Source organism: Hemibagrus wyckioides, linkage group LG08, assembly GCF_019097595.1.
Source record: "Hemibagrus wyckioides isolate EC202008001 linkage group LG08, SWU_Hwy_1.0, whole genome shotgun sequence".
In the NCBI taxonomy this organism is placed as follows: Eukaryota; Metazoa; Chordata; class Actinopteri; order Siluriformes; family Bagridae; genus Hemibagrus; species Hemibagrus wyckioides.
Genome location: NC_080717.1, coordinates 6,100,464 through 6,116,915, shown reverse-complemented (window position 1 = coordinate 6,116,915; position 16,452 = coordinate 6,100,464). Strand labels below are relative to the sequence as shown.

At 40.4% G+C, this 16,452-nt stretch overlaps 1 protein-coding gene across 1 annotated transcript; it reads right to left on the bottom strand.

The window, feature by feature from the left end:
• Window positions 1–406: 406 nt before the first annotated feature.
• Window positions 407–14,657, bottom strand: ssrp1a (structure specific recognition protein 1a). The gene is made up of 18 exons (XM_058397730.1): window positions 14,594–14,657; window positions 14,162–14,224; window positions 13,482–13,667; window positions 11,616–11,721; window positions 9,259–9,452; window positions 8,604–8,704; window positions 8,163–8,292; window positions 6,577–6,680; window positions 6,211–6,339; window positions 4,994–5,215; window positions 4,827–4,899; window positions 4,465–4,585; window positions 4,309–4,354; window positions 4,065–4,206; window positions 2,640–2,807; window positions 2,243–2,340; window positions 1,517–1,679; window positions 407–1,287 (listed from the first exon to the last, which is right to left on the bottom strand). The coding sequence occupies exons 2-18, from the start codon at window positions 14,213–14,215 to the stop codon at window positions 1,207–1,209; spliced, it is 2,118 nt and encodes a 705-aa protein (XP_058253713.1). The 5' UTR covers window positions 14,216–14,224; window positions 14,594–14,657; the 3' UTR covers window positions 407–1,206.
• Window positions 14,658–16,452: the final 1,795 nt, after the last annotated feature.

The window sequence follows — 16,452 nt, the reverse complement described above, 5'->3', positions numbered from 1 at the left end:
ACCGTCCATGACCCTGTTGCCGGTTCACCACTGTTCCTTCCATGGTCCACTTTTGATAGATACTGACCACTGCAGACCGGGAACACCCCACAAGAGCTGCAGTTTTGGAGATGCTCTGATCCAGTGGTCTAGCCATCACAATTTGGCCCTTGGTCAAACTCGCTCAAATCCTTACACTTGCCCATTTTTCCTGCTTCTAACATCAACTTTGAGGACCAAATGTTGACTTGCTGCCTAATATATCCCACCCACTAACAGGTGCCATGATGAGGAGATCATCAGTGTTATTCACTTCACCTCTCACTGCACATAATGTTACGCCTGATCAGTGTATATTTAGCTTCTTATTCGGATTTGTGTTAACTCAAAAGCTCTTCATCTCTCTCACACACACACACACACAAAGTTCAATTTTTATTACAAAACATTTATTGATATTATGACAGGACAAAAACATGACATCCATATATTCAAATCAAGCTGTAGTACAGGATTTTCACTTTAATGTGGGACGAAAAAGAAAGCACACAATAGGAGAAAGCTAACAATCCCTGATTTATTTATTCTTCTTAAATCAAGTTTACCTACAAGTAAGAAAAAGATAATAAAGAGTTGTTGCTTTCAGACAACAGGATTTAGAAAAACAGTACCCGCCTCACCGTGGTCTCGGTTTCCCAAATATAGCGAATGTACACCAGTGCTCGAGTAGGCTGGAAAACTTGGTCCGAAGATGTCAGTGTGTGTACGTGTGTGTATTATCCGTGACTGCAATGCCTGAGAGAGTATGTGTAAAGGAAAAAAAGATAGAAAAGTAACAGTGGTGTTCTGAAAACCTGAACGCTGATCAGTATGAGCCACCGAAATACACCGTTTTCCCTGAACGTGAACAAACATATATTGATGTAATGAAATTATAAATAGCAAAAATCTCTCATTGGAAGAGCAATTAATACACCAAAAACAAGTTGTGTTAAAAATTAGTTTGTAATGCTAACTAATGGCTATTTATTTGGTTAGCTTTCGACCTGAGCCAAAGCTTAAAACAAATATTTTTACAAATATATAGGTTTTTTTTTTTAAAGCTATTTATAATTCGTTTGCTTAAATGAACTGTAAATGACGTTCAGAGAAAACATGGTGTGCGGGTTGGTGGTTTATTCTTTGCGCCAGCTCGCGGTCTCAGGACACTAGCACACATGCGCGACCTCAATCAGAGCCGGACTCTTCTTCTGAGCTTGGGGGTGTAGAGGCAACTTCTTCCTCATCCTCATCGTCGTCTTTATCAGCCTGTGAGGGAGAAAGGCAAACTATTACTTCTTGTTTCATCCAAAATAAATAAATTACAAATTAAATGAATTAAATAAATTAAATGAATTAATTAAATTGAAATAATAAAAATAATTAAATTAATACAAATAAATAAATAAAATAATTATAATAAATAAATTAAAAAATAAATAAGTAAATAAGTAAGTAAATAAATATTAATCTTCTGGTATTATGGCCATGTTTTTACCTTGCGCTTTTTGGCTTTTCCGTGATCACTATCGGATGAGCTCTCCTCGCTCGAAATGAACTCTTTGCTCTTAAAGCTTTCGTTTCCTCCTTTGTCTCGCTCCTTCTCTCCACTGCTCTTCCTTTTCTTCTCATCCGCTTTCCCGCCTTTCTTCTTCTTTTCACTGTTTCACAGCAGACAGAGGGGTAAAACCTTATTTCCGATTAAAACTCATTAGGACATTAGCTTAATGGGGTTTCCTGCACTAGCTGAACATAGACTTATGCCATCAAATGACTACGGCTTTACAAAGCTATGTAAGGTTTCCACTGAAAGCTTTTGGTAAATCCTCCCAACTTCCAGAACATTCCAGGAGGCATGAATAAATGCATGTGTACGTCGCATTATGGTCTGTGATGGACAGGAAAAAAAAAAAAAAGAAAGAAATCCAAGAATAGAGAAGTTTCTTGAAGAAACTTCTTGAAGTAGTTACACCACCACACACTGACAAATACAGGTGGAAAACATTTCATAGATGAACTAATCTATGCTTTTAATCCCTTTGGTTCTTTTGTCAAGATTTCTGTCATCTAAAGCGATCAAAATTATTCCGTGTGACAAGCAGGAAGGTGTGGGTGCTAATACTTTTGCACACTGCTGTATAAATCTAAGCAGAAAGATTTTATGGACATATAGCTTACTGTGCAGATGATACAGCAATAAAGTGTGTGTGTGAAGTCAGCTCACTTGACTGCAGATGACGAAGCTCCTCCCCCACTTTCTTTATATTCTTTCATTGCTCGGTCATATTGTTTTTTAGCTTCTTCGGCCTTCTTCTCCCATTCCTACACAGACCGAGAGAAAGCCCAGGTTCAGTAAAGTGTGTTCAGGTTAGAAGATAAGAGATTTGTCAGTCATTTGATATTTAACAAAAGACATTTAGAGACAGTATTAGTGGAGTTTATGTGAAGCCGTTTTGTTACAGGAAGGGATAACGGACAGGGCGGAACCCGGTGTGGTTGTGGGTTTCGGTATCAGGAGGTACATTACAAGTATTGTAAAATATTTATTTGTTATTAGGGTTGTACGAGGATAACTTATTGCTGATTGGAAATGACTATCGAAGTATCATTATCAGACCAACCTCTCTGCGGCTTTTGTCAATCTGCTTCCACATCTCGCCGGCTTTCTTCGAGATGTCCGTGACCGAGATTCCGGGATACTCGGATTTGATCCGCTCTCTGTTCGCATTCAACCATAGCATGTAGGCGCTCATGGGTCTTTTAGGGGCGCCGGCGTCTTTCACCTTCTTCTGTTAGTAAAAGATAGAGCAGATATTTGAGTTAATTTTTGCTTCTGTTTGCTCAGTCAGTTAAAATTCGGGCTAAGGCGTGATCACAGCGTGCACTGAGCGTCAAACATGAGTACAGCGATCATAGAATTCATTACATGCGTGTCTTCATGTAATGAAGTGGGGGGTATTTGCTTGTTCGTTCTCTTTATTTCTTTTATTATTATTATTATTATTATTATTATTTATTATTATTATTATTGTCAGATTATTCTTATTATTTTTATTATTGTTATATTTATTTTACTACGTTTTCATGTAAAACCAAACTGGGATTCTGTAATGTTAATTATGGGACTCATGTATGCTACCAATAAAAAGACTTAGCAAAACTAAAAGAAAAATAAATAAATAAAACTAAATAAATTGTGTACTTCAGGAAGTTTACCTAATGATATTTTTTGTCGTGTCAGCAAAACCTTACGACCCACACTCTATGAGAAGAGCGTTCATAGTGAATAGCAAAGATTTTAAATTTTTATGCGGATTTTTATGCAAAATATAAAATCTAGCCCCAGAGTTAAGAATAAACGAATGGGAAATGTGCTTTGTGTTGTTTCCCTTTGCCTACGAAGCAGACGAATCGCGCCTTCTGTAGTTTACACGATACGACCCCCGGGGTCACAGACAGATGACAGCCGTGTTTATTGTCTGTAGAGGGATAAAATATAGTCTCGTTTATATTTACACGCACGTGTCCGGTCACTAAAACTTCGAATCTAATGTTAAAGAAATCTGACTGCCCCTAATATAAACAGCACAGTGGTCAGTTTCTGGGCCCAGGAACGTGTGCGCTCATCTGTGCATCACTAAGAACTGCACACACCAGGAAGTCATTATGCTGCACACATGGATCGTATTAATTGCATTTTTATTTATTCCCTCGGACACATGCGGGGTTGTGTGCCCAGCAAAAGAAAAAAAAAAAATGGGAACGGACCTTTTTTCTCTCCAGCTCTGTGGGATTTTGGTGTCTGTGCATCATCAATGCAAGGCTAAAAAAAAAAATGACTTGCGAACACACGCATATTGGGACGAGTGCTGTAGGTTAAACGCTTGCAGATTTTCTTCTCTTTCATTGAGCGTTCAGTGGTAAGGCCACCATGTCTGATCACAGCCAAATGACTGATGCACCCAAAAAAAAACCCCCAGCTAAAAACCATGACCATATATGGAGGCGGTTTAAAGAGGATACAAGACTAGATCGTAGAATTTTACCTCTTTGCGTGGTTTCCTCTCCTTCTTCTCCTTCGCTGGTTTCTTGGGCTTCTTCTCCACTTTTTTCTTCTTCCCTTTTTCTTCGTCCTCGCTGTCCTCGTTCTCTCCCTCGCTGTCACTCGCCGAGGCATTGCTGTCGTACCTGTTTTTAAAAAACTTTTAATCAAACTATCAAAAGTAATAAAAAAAAGAAAAAGCTGCCCCCCCCCCATATAGAAAATTTCAAAGAAACAAAGAAACTCACTCTTCAGCAACATCATCATCTTCCTCACCAGGATTGAAGGACTCGTCTACGGAAGAGATTATTATACAAAAAGCTAGTCTGATACGAAGCAATGAAAAGATGAATATATTCAAAATGTGCAAGGATCAATTAAATGCTTTAAGCTGCGTCACTCACCACTGTCACCCTCTGACTCGTCACCTTCCTCTCTGATTTTACCCTCCTCCTTCATCCTCTCCAAATAAGCGTCATGCTCATCCTCGTCCGAATCGCTGTAGCCTCCGGACGCCTTTATGTCCTAAACACACACACATACAGCTTCAGCGACTGCAGTACACCTCCCTGTCCATAAGACGGCGATAAAGAACTACATCTATTTACATTTACAAGTACATCAAGTCCAAAAAGAGAAAGAAAGAAAAAAAAGAATTCCAACCCCTGGGGTGGTTAGATGGTTAAGTTCAGCTTTTATTGTCTCTAATGAGGCCAGGTCACGCACACACACACGGGCTACATCTGTTTATATATTACATGATTACCTCCTTTAAGCCTCTGTTCTTGATGCTCAGCTTCTTGGCATTAACAAAGTCAAACAGCTTGCCATATTCCTCCCTGAAAATGTGGTTGAAGTTATAGTTAATGCTTGTACTAGTTAAAAAAAACAACAGTGTAGATACTCAGCATGCTGTAGTGTAACGTGGTGTACCTCTCGATGCTGCTGAAGGTGTACTGGTTGCCTTGCTTGGTCTCGATCTCGAAGTCGAAGGAGCGCGTGGTGGTGGTGCCTCGGGCGAAGTTCACGCAGGAGATCTCCTCGAAGCGCAGGTGCACCGGGGGTTTGTGCACGTAAATAAAGCCCCTCTCTAGAGGATACAGCAGCCCTGAGGTAGCTTTGTATGAGCATGTGATGCACTGAGCACCTGAATGACTGCACAGAGATAGAAAAAGATACTAGCGTCCAAATGCTTTAATTCTGCAGTTTTATTAAATACCCGAAGCGTTAGATTAGATTCCTGACTGGCCTAGTCCCGGGTCCGTCACGTAATTTAACAAAGAACACAAAAGACAACGTTTATTTATCTGGGGATAAGTTTTCAGGATGAAGGATGCTGCACTTTGTGGTTGCTAGGTAACAAGACAAGCCATTTTTTCCCCCTTTTGTCTTCATGAGACACGAGAGAGAGAGAAATTTTTAATACAAGTGATCATCAATCTAACTATAAAGAGATTAAAAGTAATTCTTGGCAATCCACTGTGGTATTAGAAGAATAAAACACTTCAGGGTGTGCTTTTACAGAACAATCACTGTTTGTTTCTTTTTGCTTGTGCATCAGCTGTCCAGTATTAAGCTAAATAATTAAATCTTTTTTCATTTATTACTTTCAGGGAGGTTTTGGGTATCTGATTGGGTGCGGTAACTGGAGGGGGAGGGGCGTATGGTCTAAGATTCTGTATACATGACATTCCAGAGTCTAAGACTTCAGACTTTTCCTGCAGATGAAACCGGGAAAAAATAAATTTCAACATAAAATATAAGACTTGATTAATACTCTGTGTTTTTTTGAGGGCAAACATGATGAGCGCTGCAAGGTCAAACCTCTTCCTCTCCCTCCCCAGGGATTCTCACTCAATTAACCCAGATGACCAAATATTCTCATCCCTACTATTTTCCTGGACTTTGGGTTGGAATCAAAGCGGCTTTAAAGTTTTTATAGCGTGGTTCTTCCTAAAAAATAGCAAAACAGCACACAGCTGACGGAGCAAAGCCAACATGAACTTATTTGCCCACTTCCTAAAGATCACAACTGAAGCCATTAAAGAAAGCGTCTGTTCGCATCAACACCCCAAAACCACAGCTAATGCTCTTCTAACAGCTCTGTGACGTGTGCACGAGTGTGGGAGCGGACGCATGCGTGGTCTCACCCCTGGAAGTTTCCGGGCACCGTGATCTTTCTGTTGACCAGAGCCTTCATGACCCTGCTGACCATCTCGTACAGAGAGCCGGACATGTGCTTGTTCAGCTTTCCCTCAAAGCGCCTCTCCACCTCCTCCCTGCCGAGAGCAAGAGAGAGAGAGAGAGAGAGGTTAAAAAGAAACAAATGTTGTGCGTTAGAGTCTGATGGAGCTAAGGTTTTCAGTATAGCTGACAAAATCAGTTTAACTGTAACCAGGGGCCAGGGGGCCTTCCCCCACCCACAGAGAGAGACAGACACACATAAAAGCTGGGTTAAAAAAGAAAGAAGGAAAGAAAAAAAAAAAAAAAAAAGAGAAAAAGGGCAAGCTACTCACTCGCTCATGCTGAGAGTGAGGTTAACGTCTTCGTCTTTGGAGAAGAGGAGGATGAGGAAATGATAGCGTGTCTGGCCCTGCTTAATGGGTGGATCCAAGCTGATCTGAAAAAGAGAGAATCAAAAGGACACAACACAGTAAGAACAATTGTGTGTGTGTTTGGGGGGTGTATCTCTCTCACACACAAACAAAACAAAAATGCTGAGATGCCATAACACACCATTTACTAATCTCCTACTGACTCTCAGGTATCACTTTCCACACCATTGTACATAACATCATATAACAAACATCACCTCGTCTCAGTTCAGCTTAATGAACCCTTACAGACAGGCACAATGTTTTTTAGCTAATTGATCCGCCGCTCTTGTTCAATTTCCCTCCAGATAAACGTTACTTCTCTTTATATTGCTCTACAAAATCCGGGTAAATCATATCACACATCTGAAATAAGTAAGTATCTGAACATGTTAGTGGCGTGAAGAATAAACCTCTGGTGTCAAAATAAGAAATAACAAAACTGTGGTTTTAAGCAGACAAGAAATCATTTTATAAGAATTTAAGTGCAAATAATTTAATAAACTCCTTTTAAACACTTTTTAAATGAAACAGCAAGAGCTGCAAAATGAATAATGCGACAAAAATCATGGAGTTTTATCTAAATAAAATGTGGGGGGGAAAAAAATTAAATTAAATAAAAATTAAGTAAAAAGAAAAAAAATTTAAAATCACAAGGAAATTGAGTAAAAGCAAACGTTTTAAAAACAGTTTCTATTATCGTGAGGATTTTATTCACAGCCATTTAAAAAGGAACGATTAATATTTTTAATTTCTTCTTTTAAGTGAAAAAAGTGGGAATTTATATACAAATTATAATTAAAAATAAATAAATAAATGTTTAAGCTAAAGTGTGTTATGTAGGTCCAACAAAACAGTTTGGAAACTTATGATTCAGATCGCTTGTTTATATTTCGAATGTTAGACTTCTCCGACATTAAAATAAAAAAATAAAATAAATAAATAAATAAATAAATAAATAAATATTGGGGGTGGAGCTTTGTGTACACTAGTGAAAATGGGGGCAGGTCCTCATTACACAATGAATATAATTTTAATTTTTTTTTTTATTAATTATTTATTCAACTTCTGCGATTTAGCCATTAGAGACCATTATCATCTCCACAGATTTTATCTAATGGAGTTTCACCTAACTTTCACATCAATAAACTGATTATTAAATGTGCTTCATTAAATATATACATATTTGCAAACATTTCTTTTTTACTAATAGTTACACAGCTTATCAATTAAAAAAAAAAAGAGATGAGTTCTGGGCATTAAACGAAGCCAAAAACCCCAAATCAACCCAGAATAAGTATAAAGAAATAAGTTAGAGCAAACAGTGAGACAAGTCCAGTAATGGAATCATGGACTGTTTCTACTTAGTGCCAGCAGGGGGCAGTAACACCACAAATACATGCTGGCTTCCTGTAGACACTCAGTCTTCATTACGCTATAAATCATTCTGCTGGTTAATTAAAAAAACATTTTCTTCAGTATTCTAGGATGTTTTTAATCAGTCTTACCACAAAGAACATCTGCCGCTGGTCCTTATGCGGCAGCAGGAAGAGGCGCAGGACGGTCGTGTAGGGGATCTTGTAGTCAAACGTCTTACCATGCAGGTGTAGGAATGTGGGATAGATACGAATATCGTACCTGAAGGAGAGGAGAAAGGAAAACACAGAAGGTGGGTAGTTAGTAGTGTGTGGGATACGGGAAAGGAAGAAAAACAGATTAGTCAATGGACAATGCGAGTACTTCACATATTGCAAGGAAACAGTTAAATAAGATCTTTACAGCATTTACAGAAAGTTGGAGATAATGATTTTTTTGAAAATATTACTGGAAAAGTCTGTTTCTTTTAATTTCTAAGTGAATAAATACAATTGTGAAAGGATAGACACAATAAGAATGCAGTAAGGAAAGGCCAGGTAGGTGAGAGGGAGTGTATGCGTGTGTTCTTTTACCTTCCTCTGGGTGTAAGGCACTGCAGTTCTTTGAAGATACACACAGCATCTCCAGTAGCCTGAATAACATCTGCCTGAGAGAGAACATTCTGGGCAAAGACCTGCATGAGAGAGAGAGAGAGAGACACAGAAAGAAAGAAAGAAAAAGAAAGAGGGAGAGAAAGAGAGAGACAGAGAGAAAGAGCGAGAGAGCGAAGGAAAGGGGGGGGGGATGTGTGAGAGAAAGACCAAGAGCGAGAAAGAACGAGAGAGAGAGATAGAGAGAGAGAGAGAGAGAGAGAGAGCGCGCGAAAGAGATCCTATAACCACTTTAAATGAGGATTTATTTCTCTGTGCTTTGTGTCAATGGCCTCTTCTCACAAGTTCATCTAAAGACAAATGAGCATGTGGTAATGTAGAAGAAAATACAGCAGGCAGGAGCGGAGGCCTCTTTCCACTTTCTGAAGGTTTCTACCAGGGATTTGGAGAAACTAAAGATTTACAAGTGCCCTGAATTGGACTTGGCGATCTTCCTGATTTACGTTTTGAACCACCATCAGTAAAATATCACCAGTAATGATCACACTAACAGAACGTGGCAAAGAATCCTGTGCTTTGCTTCACTGTATGAAATGACGCTAACCGTAATTAATTCCCCAACGTAAAACTGTCGTACCTCTACAGGGTCCGTCCCTTCGTCTCCGGTGGAGGGCGGGACGTAAAAGCGGACCTCCATGAGCGACACTTCGGTGTCGTCGTTCTGATGGAACTCCACCGTGACCTCGTTCTTTCCCGTGGTGCACTGGGACACGTTGGCCAGCGGGATCTCGAACGCCGGGTTGTCGTTGACGTCGAACGACAGCAACGGACCTGAACGCAAGACATACAGACGATATCTTTCTGTTTAAAAATTTGTGTTAGATATTCAGTAGAGTTGTTGTTTGTCTCTTAGGCGTGTGCTGTTTGTCGCAGGTGCTACAGCTGTGACATGCTCAACATGTGGCTGCAACACAACATGAATGTTATAATAATAATGCAAAAAAAAAAAACTGTTCAAGAAAGCATAATGTCACGGTCGTTAAAGATTCCTGACATTCGGACCATGTGTGGAGAAAACCTCCGAGACGGAGACGCGTACTGTGAGAGCGCCCCGATGTCTGGACCTCCCCGGTGACTGCAGTAACCACCCAGGTTTGGTGGTTTTTCGGCTGTGACGAGGTTCGACGTGCCTATAAACTTCAGTTAAGCCTCATTTTAGACACTGTATTAAGGATTGCTCATTTCCAGCCCCCAAAAATATCCTATTATTTTTTACTTTATTTCATTGTGATCCGACTTCTTTTAAAGTGCATTAGATATCGACATTATCAGCTTCTCTTTTACGTTTAGACGGACTTTTAAAATACTCTCCTGCAGCCAAAACCTCCGATTTGCGTACCTTTTGCTAAATGATTAAATATTTTTGTTTTAAAATTTCCAATTCGATGCTCAGACCATGACGACAGTCACGACAACGGCAAAAGGTTTTAAAGAGAAATAGAGCTGCTGTGTGTTTAACGTCTCTGTGAACGAACTTGCTAAACGTTTTACAGATCGAAATGGAAACCAGATGTGGACAGGAACGCTCTAGGTCAGATGCACCATCTACTTTAGATAGCAGTGAATGCTAGAGATGTATATAAAGTGTGCAGGCTTGAAACGTTACAGCTGTATATAAAGTACACAGGCTTTGAACGCTAGTGATGTGTATAAAGTACGCAGGCTTGGAACAATAGAGATGTATATAAAAGTACACATGCTTTGAATGCTAGAGATGTATAAAGTACTCAGACTTGGAACACTACAGATGTATATAAAGTATGCAAGCTTGGAACACTAGAGATGTATATAAAGTACGCAGGCTTGGAATGCTAGAAATGCATATAATGTACGCATGCTTGGAATGCTAGAGATGTATAAAGTACACAGACTTGGAACGCTACAGATGTATATAAAGTATGCAGGCTTGGAATGCTAGAAATGTATATAAAGTGTGCAGGCTTGAAACGTTACAGCTGTATATAAAGTACACAGGCTTTGAACGCTAGTGATGTGTATAAAGTACGCAGGCTTGGAACACTAGTGATGTATATAAGGTAAAGTACACAGGCTTGGAACAATAGAGATGTATATAAAGTACACAGGCTTGGAACAATAGAGATGTATATAAAGTACACAGGCTTGGAACAATAGAGATGTATATAAAGTACACAGGCTTGGAACAATAGAGATGTATATAAAGTACACAGGCTTGGAACAATAGAGATGTATATAAAGTACACAGGCTTGGAACAATAGAGATGTATATAAAGTACACAGGCTTTGAACGCTAGTGATGTGTATAAAGTACGCAGGCTTGGAACGCTAGTGATGTATATAAGGTAAAGTACGCAGGCTTAGAATGCTAGAGATGTATATAAAGTACACAGGCTTTGTATGCTAGAGATGTATAAAGTACACAGGCTTGGAACACTAGAGATGTATATAAAGTATGCAAGCTTGGAATGCTAGAAATGCATATAAAGTAAGCATGCATGGAATGCTAGAGATGTATATAAAGTACGCAGGCTTGGAACGCTACAGATGTATATAAAGTATGCAAGCTTGGAACACTAGAGATGTATATAAAACACACAGGCTTGGAATGCAGTATTGCTTCTTTGTTAGCTGCTGAATTTTAGGTTTTATCCGTTTCCTCGCGTTTAACCGATGCTGTACTTCCTTGCAGATGCGATCTGGTTTACTGTTCCTCTATGTAAATCGTGAAATAAATCCAGATCACTGGACACACCATTTTGTGTTGGTATTCAATCCTTTTCCTCCCCCCCCCCCGTTTGCGACTAAATGAACAAATTACCCTGGGATTCCTTCGATGCATCCCGAATATTCAACCCATTTGTTTGCACTTGAACAGAAGTCTGGCGCGCATTCTGCGGCTCGGGGAGTATTGAACATTTTATTTAGAACATTCGGTAAACATGGGACTATATTTACCTGAGAATTTAGCGGTTCCCCAGTTCCAGCCTTTCACACACATGTCCTTTTCTGTCAGCTCCACTTTGTAGTTGGCCTTAAAAAATGCGGAGATTTTCTCAAAGTCCTGTCGAGCAAAGAGAGCGTAGAGAGAAGCGGTAAACAAAATTAATTCTTCACTTCCAACATCCCCTCCACCTCCCCCCTCACTGAACTAACAACCCCACCCCCGCCTAATCCCAGCACCCCACCACCACCACCCCACCCACACAATCCCTAACTGGCTTCATTAATAAGAGGTCGGCTGACGGCACTGCGCCCTGCGGCCCTCTGGGATGGTGGAGGTGTGCGTAATCCGGCCACAGGCTCATACTGAGCGCGTCCAATCAGACTGTTTATTTATCCAGCACCGCACAATCGCTTCCACATGTCACACTAGCGTTGTGCATGTGTGTCTGAGCAAGACAAGAGGAGGAAAAAAAAGAACAAGAGAGAGAGGGAGAGAGAGAGTGAGAGAAAGGCAGAGACACACATCTGCACACTCAGCGTTGCTAGCGCTCAAAGAAAAATGTTGCTTACACCAACCACCAAACACACACCTAACCCACCTCCTCTCCCACTTTTATACACAAACCTCAACTTTCATTACAACGCTCCTTTTCCGTTCTTAAATTAGCACCCCCCCCATTGTAAACTAGCATAAACATCAGGATTCAGCTGAGCCATATATTTAAGTGCAACACACACACACACACGTGTATAACAGTAACAGAGGACAGATCACATCGTGTTAGTTTGTCACGAAATGTTGTGCGTTTTCCCGGAATGATGGTGCACCAGGAAACTAATAAAACACACTCCCACTAGGGGAGACACGCATACACACACACACACACACACACATTAGCTGAAGCCACTGATTAATTCCGGAGAGACTCGACTCATCCTTTTTTTTCCCCCTGTAGCATCTTGAATTACACAGACGTAAACACTGAATGAGTTTCACACACACACACACACACACACACAGAGAGAGAGAGAGAAAGACTGAACATTTTTGTTTTAAACATGTCTATTTAGCACTAAGGCTGAACATTACATCAGATCTTCTGTAGTCCAACTTAAACATGATGTGTGTTTAATTGGGGAAGTCGCCAGACTGATTCAACTCACCACCATTTTTGGAGAGTGCACACACTCGCAAACACACACACACACACACGCAAACACACACACTCGCTCGCTCACACACACAGTGTCAGTGCTGACACTATTCTCTGTCCTGGACTGTACAACAAACTATACACTACACACTCACGAACGCACACTCTCTCTCTCTCGCACACACGCTCGCGCTCACGCACACGCTCACACACGCTCGCGCACACGCTCACACACACACGCGCCGGTGTCCATCTATCCGGTCCACATCTATCCATCAACCTAGTGCAATTGTTTGCTTGTGAAATTATTTTTTTTGTTCTTTTATTTTTATTCTGTATTTATATAGATTTCTATATCTCTGCTTCATATTTGCACATTTTTCTTTTTCTCTTGCTGCTGTAACATGGAAATTTCCCCACTGTGGGAGGAATAAAAGTTTTTATATCTTATTTAGTGAAAGAATACTGTAAACTTTCATCTTCCCCACTGTGCACAAACAGAGAGACAAGAAGTGGGGTGAAGTAGAACTTGAAATGATTTAGAAATCATTCACATAGCAAAGAAATATATATATATTTTTTTTTTACCAGTAAACAACTTCCTGTTCACGGATTGACCGACTCATGTGGATAAATATTCACTTCAGCTCCTAAACACTATGGGTGAACTGCTATCAGATTCTGTAGACAAACAAAGTTTATTCAGACATCCTCAGGTCTTTACCGTGTCTTTGAAGCCGTCGTATTTGTAGACGTGACCGTTGCTCGTGGCCAGTTTGATCCCGTGGCCAAGACAGACGCGACGCCACTGTGCGAGACACAGGTCAGGGGCATGGATGCTGTCCACTTTACCCGTTTTACTGCTTTTGTAGACCACTGACTGTTTGCTGAACCTCAACCTGCCGTCATTCTGTAAAGGACAGACACACATCATGTAGACAATTTTTTAAAAAGAACATATTGCTGGATGCTTTAGTGGTTAGAAGTTTGTGTGTGTGTGAGAGAGAGAGAGGGAAAGAAAGAGAACGAGAGAGAGAAAAGTGTAAGAGAGAGAACGCAAGAATGAGAGAGAGAGGGAGAGAGAGAACAAGAGCAAGAAAAAATGAGAGAACAAGGAGAGAGAGAACAAGGGGAGAACGAGAGAGAGATAGAGAGAGAACAAGAGCAAGAGAAAATGAGAGAGAACAAGGAGAGAGAGAACAAGAGCAAGAGAAAATGAGAGAGAACAAGGAGAGAGAGAGAGAGAGAGAGAGAGAGAGAGAGAGAGAGAGAGAGAGAGAAAGAATTAGAGACAGACCAAGAGAAAAAGAGAACAAGAGAAAGAGCAAAAGAGGATGAGAGTGAGAGAGACAGGTGTGAGTGAGTGAGTGAGTGAGTGTGTGTGTGTGTGTGTGAGTGTCTCACCCAGCATCCTTTCACCTCCTGATAAATCTCGTTGAACTCCAGTGTGTCTCCCATCTCTGCTTCCTGATCAACACACACACACACACACACACACACACACACACACACACACACACACCTCTTCAGTTCCCTGCACGGTGTATGTAGATGTGTATCACCCTGTAGTGTTTACCTCCCCCGATAATCCCTTCCTAACATCAGCTCCTGTTATTAGCATAGAGACAGTGACACATGCTAACACCACTGAGCTAGCTGTATAACGGTGCTCGCCTGTTTATCACAGATCTAATAACAACGGCTTAAATATGACATTATTCCAAGATCGAGAGATACACGTCATCAAATTATCTTTGCACTAAAGTGGTTAGATTGGTTTATATCTCAGTATTACGTCACTAAAACGCAAAAATAAAGACGAAACTCTAACCATACCTCTGCTCCCCCTTTTCCCGCGTGAAACGTCCGGGAACAGCGAACAACGGCCCGGAACAAGATCGTGCTATTTCCGGTTTTATGACGTAAAGCGATGCTAGCGTATAAAGCGCATAGAGAACATAAATAATAAAAGTTTTTGATAGATTTTTCTTCGCTAAAAAAAGTTCCTTCAAGCTGAAGAATATTAAGATTTTAAAATCTATAACGCTTTTAACGTAGTAACTCTTCAAAAAATAAATTAATGGATAAATTATTAGCTCATGTATTACGATTGAGGCAAGGTTTAAAAAAGTACACTATATTGCCAAAAGTTTTGGGACACCTCTCTAAATCATTAAATTCAGGTGTTGTTTTTCAGGGGTTGGGCTCGGCCCCTTAGTTCCAGCGAAAGGAACTCTTAATGCTTCTGTATACCAAGACATTTTGGACAACTTCATGCTTTGTGGGAATAGTTTTGGGGATGACCCCTTCCTGTTCCAACATGACCGCACACCAGTGCACAAAGCAAGGTCCATAAAGACATGGATGAGTGAGTTTGGTGTGGAGGAACTTCACAGAGTCCTGACCTCAACCTGATAGAACACCTTTAGGATGAATTAGAGCGGAGACTGTGACCCAGACCTTCTCGTCCAACATCAGTGCCTGACCTCACAAATGCACTTATAGAGGAATGGTCAAAAATTCCCATAGACACACTCCTAAACCTTGTGGAAAGCCTTCCCAGAAGAGTTAAAGCTGTTATAGCTGTAAAGGGCGGGATCAACTCCATATTACATTCATGTGCATGGAAAGGCAGACGTCCCAGTTTTGACCTGGCTCACAGTCTCCACTCTAATTCATCCCAAAGGTGTTCTATCCAAAGGGGTTGAGGTCAGGACTGTGTGAAGTTCCTCCACATCAAACTCTCTCATCCATGACTTTATGGACCTTGCTTTGTGCACTGGTGTGCGGTCATGTTGGAACAGGAAGGGGTCATCCCCAAAATGTTCCCACAAAGTTGGGAGCATGAAATTGTCCAAAATGTCTTGATATCCTGAAGCATTAAGAGTTCCTTTCACTGGAACTAAGGGGCCAAGCCCAACCCCTGAAAAACAATTCAATGATTTGGAGGGGTGTCCCAAAACTTTTGGCAATATAATGTACATTATTATGCTACACTATATGGCCAAAAAATTTGTGCAAAACTGATCATCACACCTGTATATGTTGTTCTTCCTCAAACTGTTGCTACGAATTTGGAATCACATAATTGAATAGAATGGTTTTGCATGATGTAGCTTTTACTAGAACGACGAGACCCAAACCGGTTCCAGCATGACGATGTCCCTGTGCACAAAGCAAAGTCTATAAAGGCATGATTTGAGTAGAACTCAGACACCGAGCCCTGACCTCAACCCCTCTGAACACCTTAGGGATGAACTGGAACACTGACTGAACCCCAGACCTCCTCACCATCCTCACATAAGCACCTACAGTCACTAATGGAAAGCCTTCACAGAAGAGTAGAGGTTATTATAATGCCAAACACTGTGTTATAGTGCTTAGTTTTTAATGGGCACATATGGGTGTGATGGTCAGGTATCCGTGCACTTTCAGTATTTGCAAATTATTTTGAAATGTGAGGAATTTATCTTCATTTAAAATGTTTATATAATAGTTTTATATGCAGTATGCACCCTTGGTAACTCTCAGTGCCGGTCCCAAGCCTGGATTAAATGGGAGGGTTGTATACCCTTCGTATATGTCGTCTTGTTCATTTTTTTTGTTATTAATGTATAAGTAATGAATTATAAATAGATATAGATAGAAGGACAGACAGACAGACAAACAAGCCAATAAATAAATCACATTAAAAT

What these genes read in the sequence shown, in the direction of transcription:
- ssrp1a (XM_058397730.1), bottom strand. Translation starts at nt 14,215, where the DNA reads ATGGGAGACACACTGGAGTTCAACGAGATTTATCAGGAGGTGAAAGGA. An exon ending in GGGAACCGCTAAATTCTCAG is followed by an intron (nt 9,453 to 11,615) that starts GTAAATATAGTC and finishes TCTTGCGTTCAG; the next exon opens with GTCCGTTGCTGTCGTTCGAC. An exon ending in CGAGTCAGAGGGTGACAGTG is followed by an intron (nt 4,355 to 4,464) that starts GTGAGTGACGCA and finishes TCTCTTCCGTAG; the next exon opens with ACGAGTCCTTCAATCCTGGT.